General features: G+C 41.6%; 1 protein-coding gene across 1 annotated transcript in view; it reads left to right on the forward strand.

The window, feature by feature from the left end:
* Abcc9 (ATP binding cassette subfamily C member 9) overlaps window positions 1-12591 on the forward strand; it is a 113495-nt gene that overhangs the window by 73787 nt on the left and 27117 nt on the right. The window contains exons 28-30 of the mRNA XM_028757519.1: window positions 270-339; window positions 1427-1584; window positions 7708-7800. Coding sequence (XP_028613352.1) covers window positions 270-339; window positions 1427-1584; window positions 7708-7800 — 321 coding nt within the window. The remainder of the gene's footprint in view (window positions 1-269; window positions 340-1426; window positions 1585-7707; window positions 7801-12591) is intronic.

Genomic DNA, 12591 nt, shown 5'->3' on the forward strand with positions numbered 1-12591 from the left:
GAGGGAGGGAGGGAGGGAGAGGGAGGGAGGGAGGGAGAGGGAGGGAGGGAGGGAGGGAGAGAGAGAGAGTTATTTCCTGCCCTTATACATGTAGTAATAAAAATATGCACTTTAAAATTAAAACAAAATGTGAAAGTTTAAAGGAAAATATTTCATCATTGATGTGATGAATGTGGAAACCTCATCTTTAAGACTCTAAATGTCCCCTCAGTGGTGTTTCTTGCCCAAGTGTTCCACATCATTGTACTCTTGGTCTGTTCCCTGCTTAGGTTCTTTGATACCACACCACTGGGACTGATCCTCAACCGGTTTTCTGCTGATACTAACATCATCGACCAGGTGAATATTTGAGTCGCTTCTAAGTTCTACTATAAATTCCTCAGTGTATACTAAACAGCATTTCAAACATAGACAGATGACTCTTAACAGAGAATTACTAAAATTTAAATTGTGGCCCATTTGACCTCATAGAGTAATGAAAAAATTTTTGCATGATAAAATCTCTGTGTTTATGTGTGTTGTATGTACATGCTTATGTGAATGTATTCACTTGTACATGTAAGTGCCCATGCCCACTCTCATGTGTGTGTATGTGTGTGTATGTGTGTGTACGTGTGTGTATGTGTGTGTGTGTTAGACAAAGGTTGACATTAGATATCTACTTCAATTGCTCTCCAGTTGCTCTTAAATCTGTGAGAATCATTGATTTTTAAAATAAAAGATGGTGAGACAATTATCCATAAAATATGAAACAACTGCCCATCAAATAAAGATATCCATAAAAAGCCAGAGAACATGGTGAAATAAAAGAAGGCTGGGTGGTTTTGGATCCATGAACTGCAAAAGGTCTTTTGAAGTAAGACAGACCTTAGGAAAAATTGGAAAAGGACAAACAGAAATAACTATACAAAAATTTAGACTTTGATTGAGCCAGAAGCACCAACGGCAAATTTAAATTGTAAAAGAAGTCAGGTAAACAGCATAATATATAAAGAGCATCTAAATTCAAAAAGGAGGAGGCAAATAATCCAATCAAAGATCCTCAAAGGGCACAAACAACTACTGACACAAAATAGTCTACACATTTTACAGTGATTGGATAGGTGAGTTTTAATTATAGCGCATATCCATTAGAAAGGAAGGTTTGAAGACATTGGTGTAGAAATAGTAAAGCAAAACAAACGCAGGGATGACCCAACTTCTAGTACAACTGTCTGTCTAAAGTATCCGAGACAAGCAGGTGGACACCATGTCGATGATACTGACCTGTGGACACGTGGACTTGTTTACTGTGAACAGGCCTATGGCTTGCTTCGGCGGTGGCTTCCGTTACTCAACATTAATATAGATGTGAATGTTATTGTTACACTGCCATGGATTCTGCACACAAGCTAAATGCATTGTTCTTGGTACTCTCTCCCCACAGCATATCCCTCCGACCTTGGAGTCGCTGACCCGCTCCACCCTGCTCTGCCTGTCTGCTATCGGAATGATCTCCTACGCTACACCCGTGTTTCTCGTCGCCCTTGCGCCCCTGGGCGTCGCCTTTTATTTCATCCAGAAGTACTTCCGGGTTGCCTCTAAGTACGTGAGACTATTCTGTACATTTGACTGTTTCTGCTTTAGTGTTTAAGGTGGAGGGTTTAGAGGAGAAGGCAACTGGCTTTGCTAACTCCTCATGTTTCCATGTGAGTTCTACCATCACCCTTTCTACAAGTGACTGCTTCTTCCTCGATCTTGACACCTGTGAACATGCCATTGATACATGCTAACATGCCGTTTGGTTTGTCAACAATTTGTCTATTGAGTTGTGAGTCCATAGGTGTGCCAGCTCTTGTGTTCTTTGGTTCTTCCGCTGAATCTAACATTGGCAGGAAACTCACAAACCCAAACATTGCCCTGAAGAGTGAGCAATTTAGAGGCAGTATATATCCCAAAGCAGGAAAAGGTTAAAATCATGAAATCCTTCAAACACATGGTATGAAATAGTAGAAAGTGACAGAGATACATTATCCATGACTATGTAGTAGGATAATCTTGAGTGCCTGAGAGGCATTACCATCACTTTAAGAGACTGGAGACATTGAGCTCACAGAATTTTCCATGTACCTGATAATACAATCAAATAAACAAAGGGTCATCATTAACTTTAGATTTTCTGTTAATATAGGACTTATCATTCCCCAAGAATTTAAATAATTAGTGGTTAATAATTGTCAGCATTTGTGAACTTGAAAGTTTACATTCAGTGCTCTCCTGAAGAATATGATGAGCTTTATTATTGTGGGGACTCTGTCGGTTCTCAACAAATGCTCACTCTGTTGTTAATAGCTGTGTTACCGTGTGGTGGATGATACAAACCTATTCTCAATGAAACCCATCTCTTATTAAGATAAAGCCATATCAAAAGTAATCTTAACACTCAGATTAGGCTAGAATGAAAGGCCGGTGTGTTTACGTAGCACACAGCATATTTCACAGGACAGGGGTGCAGAGATGATGAAGTTACACAGGGAGAGGGAGGGAGAAGAAAGGGAAAAGATGCCAGCGAGATCCTTGGGGCAAACAGAACTTCACATCACTTCAGAGTATTTCTCCCCAGAGCTGTTAGTCCTTCACATACCAGAGATGTGGGTTATATTTGAGTGGTTTTTCTTTCTCAGAATCTATGCTCCGTCCCTCTTTCATTCCCTCCTTCCCTCCCTCTCTTCTTCCCTTCTTCCCTCCTTCCCTTCCTTCCTCCTTCCTTCCTTTCAAACCAGGAGGGACAGCAGTAAGATTCACACTCCCATTTCCTCTGGTGTTTGTGCCAACACTCTGTGGTGCAGGGCAAAGAGGTTCTGACTCGGTTGGTGACCACCAGCTGACTTGTAACCAGCCCTTTCCTCTCAACACTTATACCAAACTTTTGTATCTTACTGCAACCACAAGCTCATTTGAACCTTGTTTTGTCATTGCTAAGATACACTGGGTGTCAAGAGTTAGGCAAAGATTTCTACCCGATACAAATGTGAACTGTGAGCTCTGGTCCTGAAACACAGTCAGACTCATCAGTTCACGAGAATAGTGACTGTAACAGAGTATGGTCTTTTAAAAATGTTATTATATAAAGAATTTTTATTTTTAATGTTAGTGAAGTGAGGGCATAAAATAGAATTTTTTTTAAAGAAGAGCCAACTGTAACACAACAACAATTATTTTTAAGGGCATTAGGGTTGATAAGAGATTTAACAGCCATCCGGTCCACCCGTTCTCACGTGAGAGTCAGTAGCATGCATGACCCAGTGACGAGAAATCACACAGGCATAAGGATCTTGCTCCTGCTGCTGAACAGACTGTTTTGTTTCTTGTTTTGCTTTTTCAAATCATGAGAAGAATTGAAGTGAGACTCCTGGCAGGCAGTAGCACAACCTTTTGAATGTCTAAGTCACTGATCTAATGGGTGTTTAGCTGTATGATTCCTTCCTACAAGAACGCAGATCAGGCTATTCCACCACCTTCTGGGCTCGCACATGACAGTTCTGTAAACAGAGAGGCTCCTTTGTGACGTTTACTTCAACCCTGACTTCAGTGAGCGGCCATCTGTTGTTACTGTCAGCTGTGTCAATAGCCACCTGTTTACGTTTAAGGTTTAAAACTAGGAAGCTCCTCGGATGCCTTCGCTGTGCTCACCACCTTCCTCTGTGTCTCCGCCCCACATCTGCCCTTTGTGAAGGGAGCCAAGTTCATCTCAGAAACTCAGATTGGAAAGACTTGTTTGTGGGACTATACAGCCGGTCAAGATTAACTCTGTGCTGTGTAACAGCGTTTATCTGTTCACTTGATGCTGGAAGGTCAATGGAAGGGCTACCTCTCTTATCTTCCCAATCTCCATGACCTCACACAGGGCACAAAGGGGAAGGAAAAGAGAAATGCTTTCTAACAGTTATTGTAGAACTTATCATCTAGAAAGGCAAGCTTATATGACTTAAAGAAAAGTCCTGGATGTGGCTGTGAGTGTCTGTCTTTATAACAGTTGGGAGGCTGAGTCAGGAGAGTCACTACAAATCTGAGGTCATCCTGGTATTCACAGTGGCATCCCATCAGTCAATCAATCAACCAACTACTCAATCAGTCGATCAAGAAATAAACTAAGTTTAAAAGAAAAATTCATGAACACACAGCTTTGTGAAGAGGGTTACATCGAACAGATTGAGGTATTTCTGTTTTTAAGTAGGTTGTGCAGAGATGTATATATGTGTGTTTTGACTTGGTCGTTAGTTCCTTGGGGGAACCTTCAAAGTTCCTTGGAGGCAGGGATTCAAGTCACTGTGGCTAGAGCCAAACCCATGGCTGCATCTCCCCCTCTGCTGTCTTCTCTCTGTGTGTCCTTCAACAGCGGTAAACCGCAGTGGTGTTGTGAAGTTCGATGTGCTGGAAACAGCTGCGGGACCTTCAGTACAACTACTGCATCACTGCAGCTCAGGAAGCAGTTTCTGGCAGCCATCTTTCTGCCATCGCCTCCCACCCTCTTGTATTGAGTTGATGAGCATCTTGTGAATTCAGAACTTTAGAGATCCCCTCCCCAGGCTGTCCTAATTCCTCTTCTCCTTTCAACCATTTTTTTATTCTTCACCTCGCCCATGAGGCTCGGCTCTCTTATTTTACTGTTATTTAATACTCTCTTATTTTCTGTTCAGTGGCAGTAATCATTCTTTTAAGAATCCTCTACAGTCCAGTATGACACTTAGAAGGCTTTGTGTCAGATACGGTTGCTCGTGGCTGTCATACCGACACTTAGGAGGTGGAGGCAGGGGGATTGGGGTGAGGGTCATCACTGGTGACATAGAGAGTTAAAAGCCAGCTTGGGTTACATGAGACACCTTCTCAGACGCCAACAGTCCTCCCCAAACAATAACAACAACAAGACCACGCCCTTCCAACAATTACTTTCCATCTAATCACTCATTTTAAATCAAGGTTATTTCATTATTGCATTCATATTTATATTTTACCATGGTAATGCTTTTACTGAAGCGCTCAACAAAACCTTCAACTGTTCACACGCTGAAGATGAAGGGAAAGGCGGGTGTGTGAGGGTTACAGGTCCACACTTCATTTAAAGTGTCTGCAGAACGTCAAGTCTTTTGTCACAGCAAAAATACGTTGCTGTGGGGAGACGGAATGAGCAAGTAAACCACACTTGAATGGGAAACATTTTGATTAAAATTTTATATTAATTAATTTATTTATTTGTGGTACATCTCCACGACAGCTTTCTCTCTTGTTTCTTCCCACTCCTTCCTACTTACCTCTCCTCCCCCTCCCTTTCTCCTCAGAGAAGTGGGGACTCCCATGGATATCAACCCACCTTGGCCTGTTAAGATGCAGTTGGGACTAGGTGAATCTTCTCCTACTCAGGCAAGACGGAGCATCCCAGTTAGGGGAAAGGAATCCGAAGGCAGGCAGCAGAGTCGGAGACAGTCCTGCTCCAGTTGTTAGGAGACTCACGTGAAGACCAAGCTGCACATCTGTTACATATGTGTAGAGGGACTAGGTCTGTCCCATGCATGCTCTCTGGTTGATGGTTCAGTCTCTGTGAGCCTCTATAGGCCCAGGTTAGTTAACTCTGTATGTTTTCCTGTGCTGTCCTTGACCTCTCTGGCTCCTTTGATTTTTTCTCCCCCTCTTTCTAAGATCCCTTGAGCTCTACTTAATGTTTGGCTGTGGTTCTCTGCATCTGTTTCCATCAGCTGCTGGATGAAGCCTCTCAGATGATAGCTATGCTAGGCTCCTGTCTGCAAGTATAGCAGAATATCATTAACAGTATCAGAGGTTGGCTCTCTCTCTCATGGCATGGGTCTCAAGGTAGGCCAGTCATTGGTTGGTCATTCCTCCAACTTCTGCTCATCTTATTGGCAGGAAACATTTTGAGTCAAAAGCTTTTTGGCTGGGTTGATGTCCCCATCCCTCCAGTGGAAGTTTCACCTGGTTGCAGGAGGTAGCTACCTCAAGTTCCATATCCCCTATTGTCAGGAATTTAAGCAAGGGTCACCTCATAGATACCTGGGAGTTTCCATTGCCCTGGGTTTTTAGCTTTTCCCAGAGATCTCTCAACGCCCATTCCACCTCTCTCTCCTGGCTCTTTCTCCCTCAGTCCTCCCCACATTTGACCCCTTCTGTTCCCTTCCCTGCCCCCCTCCCACACAGTTCTCACCCTACCCCCACCACTGGTGTCTATTGTATTTTCCCTTCTCAGTGAAATTCAAGCATTTTCTTTTGGCCCCTCCTTCTTACTTAGCTTCTTTGGGTCTGTGGATTGTAAGATGCTTATCCTGTACTCTACTGCTAATGTCCACTTATAAGTTAGTGCATACCATGTTTATATTTCTGGGTCTGGGTTACCTCACTCAGGATGGTATTTTCTTGTTCCATCCATTTGCCTGCAAATTTCATGATGTCATTGTTTTTAATAGCTGAGTAATATTTCATTGTGTAAATGTACCATATTTTCTTTATCCATTCTTTGGTTGAAGGACATCCAGGTTGCTTCCAGTTCCTGGCTATTACCAATAAAGCTGCTACGAACATAGTTGAGCAAGTGTCCTTGTGATATGGTGGATCACCTTTTGGATATATTCCTCGAAGTGGTATAGCTGGGACCTGAGGTAGAACTCTCCCTAATTTTCTGAGAAACCGACAAATTGATTTCCAAAGTGGTTGTATAAATTTTCACTCTCACCAGCAATGAAGGAGTATGAATGTTTCTCTACATCCTCACCAGCATGTGCTACCACTTGAGTTTTTTGACCTTAGCCATTCTGAAGGGTGTAAGATGGAATCTGAGTCATTTTGATTTACATTTCCCTGATGACTAAGGATGTTGAACCTTTCTTTAAGTACTTCTTGGCTATTAGAGATTCCTCTAATGAGAATTCTCTGTTTGGTTCTGTATCCCATTTTAAAATTTGGTTTGTTGATGTCTAACTTCTTGAGTTCTATAAAGAACTCAAGATGTTTTGGATATCAGCCCTCTATCAGATGTAGGGTTGGCTAAGATCTTTCCCATTCTGTAGGCTGCCATTTTTTCTTATTGATGGAGTCCTCTGATTTACAAAAGCTTTTCAGTTCATTGAGATCTCATTTATTAATTGTTGATCTTAGTGCCTGAGTTGTTGGTGTTTTGTTTATGTTGTTGTCTCCTGTGCCAATGCGTTCAAGGTTATTCTCCACTTTATCTTCTAACAGATTCAGTGTATGCAGTTTTATGTTGAGGTCTTTGACCCACTTGGGCTTGAGTTTTGTGCAGGGTAATATATATGGATCTATTTGCATTCTTCTACATGCAGACATCCAGTAAGACCAGCAGCATGTGTTGAAGATACTTTCTATATCCCATTGTATAGTTTTGTCTTCTTTGTCAAAACTCAAGTGTCCATAGCTGTGTGAGTTTACTTCTGGATTTGGGACCATTGATCAATCTGTCTGTCTTTATGCCAATACCATGTGGTTTTTATTACTATTGATCTATAGTACAGCTGAAATCAGGGATGGTGATTCCTCCAGAAGTTAAAGTTTTTAAGTGTGAGTGAGGACTTATGGGAAATAGATAAGAGGCGGAGTTCAGATGAATGAATGACAAGAGCCAACATTGGAGTTTGAGAACTTGCAAGTTCAATGGTCTCAGAACCTGGAGGCAGATGACACATACCATTTTCTTTGTTGTAGAGATCTCCAGGAACTTGATGACAGCACCCAGCTCCCCCTGCTTTGTCACTTCTCAGAAACAGCTGAAGGGCTCACCACTATCCGGGCCTTCAGGTGAGTAACACATCTTCAGATTGCTGGTGAGGGGCAAATCCATCCACAAGTGTCTAGCAACAGAGAATTGCCAACTGACACCTCTAGCATACTATGTTGCTCATCGTGATCTACAAAGCAAGAATAAGAATGACCATCGTTCATTAGGGTTACACATCTGAAAAGTTAAGAGCGCAGAGTGAATTGACAGTAGAAAGGAATTTGTTGAAGATCCCAATACTATACTTGAAACAAATCTATAGATTGTGATAGTAATAAAGATACTAACCAAAAGAATATCATTACAACAAAGTTATTTTAGAAATGAGTCTAGCCAGGCATGGTGGTGCACACCTTCAATCCTAGCACTTGGTGATTGCAGTGGTGGAGGTGTTGACCAGAGGCCCAAGAGTTCAAGGACAGCCTAGGCAACAGAGAAAGTTCAAGGCCACCCTGGAGTCTATGATAGCCTATCTCAAAAATACAACAAAAGAAAGAAAAAGGAAGAAAGCAAAAATCCATGTTTCTCTATGTTTGTATGCAGCAATAACTAAGCTTCCATGGACCAAGTTCTATTTCCTGTTCAAGTTAGATCATAAAAGTGGCATTACTGACCATTTTCTTCCATCTGGAAAACTGATATGTTAAAGCATTGTGTCTTTTTTTCAACCATATTACAAATGTGAATTGATTTCAATCAATCAGAGATTTGTCCAACCTAAGAAGTTTATTATAAGAATTTGGGAATGGTTAACAGAATAGATTATTAAGAAGCAACTTTTGAAAACATTATGTATGAAGGGATTTCTACCTAAATCTATGTGAGTTTCATTTATCCAACTTATACCTCACATCTTAGCTTGTTTTCTCCACAGGGAGTTTAAAGCCTCTTACTGAGAATTTCAACATTAATTACTGGTATTGAACACATAGTTATTGGCATAAATTTAGAGTCTAATATTACTCAGCAGGGATCATTAATAAATATAGCATATTGAAGATTACTGTTGCCACCAAGCTAGTCTTTTCCAATTAGTTTATATAAGAAACATTTATTAGAATAGTACATAATAACACAACCAAGCACTCATCTTGTAGATGAAGATTGAATACTCATGACCGTCTATTTCCATCCCAATTACAAGTCAGAGTCTTTAGCTAGTGCATGATCTTATTTTATTTCCATTATGAACACTTATATGAGTGTGTTTTTTATCTGTTTTATTTAAAATATTTGCATACTAATTACTTATTCTCTTCCAACTAGAATACAAGCTCTGAGAGAGCAGGGTTATGTTCTTACTGTTAGTTTACCTTGACTTAGGAAATACTTATGATGCTTGATGAGCTAGTATAGGCTCTGTCCTATGGGGGTTACCACATAGGAGAAAGGGTTTGAAGGATAAAGATGACAGTATAGTGAGACCTATGGAGGTGTACAACACGGACAGCTGAGTCACAGGGTTGGGTGGCCCCTTATTTCAAAAATAGATGGAGATACTTGTTGGACAATGGACCTTTGAATAAAGACTAGTTGGGTTGGAAGGTAAAGGGGACAGAGGGTTCAGAGGGAAAAGCATGAAGATTTCTATTTTATGTAGAAATCAAATCCATTACTAAATGAGTCCAAGATGGAGGACATCACGGTGAAGCTTGAGCCCATGGAAGCTGGTGCTCACAGGGAAGGAGTGAGTTCCACTCTGTGGAACTAGGATTTCATTCTTTCTGTGTTGTGGAGTCTCTGAAGGATCTCAACAGGAAACTGACACAATCCCAGTTGTGTTAATTAGAACAATTGAGTCATGAAGGATAAGTCAGGATGACTGAGGCTAAAGGTAAGAAAATGCCAGGAAACTGGGTTTGAGCCACAGCCTTACAAGAAGCATCATTGTGAAGGGCCTTAATTCAGACTGGTCCTCCTCTCCCCAAGGCTCCAGTGAAGAAATAACATCAAGCCCATTCCTCAAGGAAGACCTTGTCTTCTAACCAAGGGAGAGGAATTCATGCCAGTTGAGAAACTAAACCATGTAAGGAGGCAAAACTTAGGGTAGTGGGGAGACTTTGTGTTTAGTCTCCTGAGAATTTCGCAAGAGTAAAGACATGTATCAGAAAGGCATTATACAACGTGGACAAGGATGGAGTTGTCACAGAAGTTACACAGATGAACATGTTAAAAATATTGAGTGGACAATAGTGATAAAAATAGAAAAAAAAAAAGAAGTTCAAAGTGTCCTGTGAATGTAGAAACCACAATGTTATTTATGACCTTAACAATGACAGAATTGGCTAAGGAGGAATGAAAGCAGAAATCAGAGGCTGATGAATTAATTAGAAGTGCTGGCATAGGAAGTGTTTCAACCCTGGGGATGTTTTGGGGCATCATTAAAAAAAAAAGTAATGAGATAGATATGTTTAATAGCAGATGGGATGATGTGAGGCGTAGGCAGGGTGGGGCAGTGGATGGAGCAGGTTTTAGTAGCATGTTGACAGGGATGTGGATGGTTAGAGAGGCAGCTTTTCTTGAAGGAGATTTTGTACAGTGTGCCTCTGAGAAAGCATGGAGGGTATGTGTGTGGGGGAGAGGGGGTGGTTCAGGAAGCTGGTGATGGACAGGAGGACTCAACACACCAGAACCGTCACATTCTCCCTGTGGAACAGTGTGGGTCATCTGAAACTGCCAAGGGTGGGAATCAGAGAGAATATCTTGAAGAATTTGAGAAAAGATTAGAAAAAAAAGGAGAAAATAGATCAGGGCAAGGTCCAACTTCTTAATTTTCCTCCTGCACTAGACACATGGGTAAAATTGAGTTAATTGTACATTAAGAAAAGCTCAAACTGGGGAGATGGCTCAGTGGTTAAGAGGACTGACAACTCTTCCAGAGGACCCAGGTTCAATTCCCGGCACCTACATGGCAGCTCACAACTAACTGTCTGTAACTCCAATATCTGACACCCTCACACACATATACATACAGGCAAAACACCGACAAACATAAAATAAAAATAGATAAATCATTTTTTAAAAAAGAAAAGCTCTAGAAACTGTAAGAATAACACAAAATATTACACCTTAGCCTTTTGTGCTTGAATAATAGTTGTGCAAAACAAGGATTTGCTAATTTCCATCTAAAATTATCTTGTTTATTAAATATTATAAACAATAGCATTTTATAGCATTTATCAGTGATAATAAGTATTTTTAAAAGATACTGACAGGCTAACTTCTGTGGATAAGAAGAATCATTGGGGTTGGTATTCATAATCAGGAACAGAGCATGTTCTTCGGACTGGAGAGCTGTTCAGTGGCTAAGATATACCACTCCTCTCACAGAGGATCAGAATTAGGCTTCTAGCACCCCTGTCTGCTGGCTCACAACAGCTTATCTAAAACTTTCTTCTGTTATCCACAAGCAACTGTACTCATGTGCACCTAAACATATACATACACATAATTAAAATTAAGATAAATCATAGAAAAATACTTGAAAAGAGTTGAGGATATGATTTCCCATATCTGTTCCTTTCTTATGTCCATCCGGTGTCCCCTGGGCCAGGTCCCTCAGAAAGCCCTCCTCGGACGGTACCTTATGTTCCTTTTACACTCAAGGCTCGGGGCACACTCCAGGAAACCCGTAGTAGTTTACAAGGAAAGTATCACAGCTAAATTAGACTACGTTGTCAGTGACCTTTCCGGATGCTTCATTTGCGTGTGTGTGTGTGTGTGTGTGTGTGTGTGTGTCTGACAGAATAAAGGTCTAAGAATGTTCAGAAGATGAACTGGATGTGGATGAAAAGATACAGGCTGAGTGTGTCAAAGTTTCCATTAGGAAAACAGAAGGTTTCTTGCCAAACAGAAACAGAGGAATGCTCCCTGCACTTTCAGCCCTCCTCCCTCTGCTCCAGGCTGTTGCCAGTTCCCTACAAACGTGGAGTGATGGAAACGGAGCTCCACAAACACAGCAGAGGGTGTCACAGACAGAGCACACTGTCAGGATCACAAGCTGGATGCACAAATGGATGCATTTGTTCAAGGTAGTGAGAAAACCTGACCAGAACAGCCCTGGATCTTCTCACTCCTGTTTCCTCTTGGGGCACCTATAGTGCCTGTTCACCCCAGGAACATGAATCCTCCCTCCCCCCAAAAAAACCTACTCCCAGACCATCTTTCCTGTACTCCAGGAAGCCAGGGTTAGCCATTCCCCTGTCCCCACCCCGTCTACCTGGTTCTCTATTCAGACCCTCCAATGTACATTTCCCCCTCACGCTCTTAGACTCATGAAAAAAATGTCCTGGGCTACCTCAGACTCACTAGATAGCCCAGTTTCTCCCACCTTGAGAAAGACACATCTTGTTCATTGTATATCTCCAGAAAGCTAGGACAGTATCTTCCTTGCTGTGGAAAAAGGATGCTCAGATACAAATATAGCTGGCATTCCTCTAGCAAGCAAATCTACCTGGTCCATGCCTGGCAAACATGGAAATGTGAGGCTTACAGAGACCATCACAGTTTGTTCTCACGATGGCTGCTACAGATCCTGACCACAGTCACCCTTCCTAAGGTCATATAGAAGGCAGACATGTTCCTTAGACTGTTCAGTCCCAAGCCATGATGCTGCCATTCTTTGACACAGGTCCCCCTGGACGTGGCATTTAGTTCAAGGCTGCATAACTCAAATCGAAGTAATGGTTTGGCTCTCACTGCTAAACTCTCTGATTGTTGTAGATCAGACACTTCTGTCTCACCAAATTATCTCTCTGGCTTGGCATACTGCGATGATCAGATGGATTGGAGAGATATCAAGTATCTGCTTT

This window comes from Grammomys surdaster, unplaced genomic scaffold, assembly GCF_004785775.1.
Source record: "Grammomys surdaster isolate TR1022 unplaced genomic scaffold, NIH_TR_1.0 126176, whole genome shotgun sequence".
NCBI lineage: Eukaryota > Metazoa > Chordata > Mammalia > Rodentia > Muridae > Grammomys > Grammomys surdaster.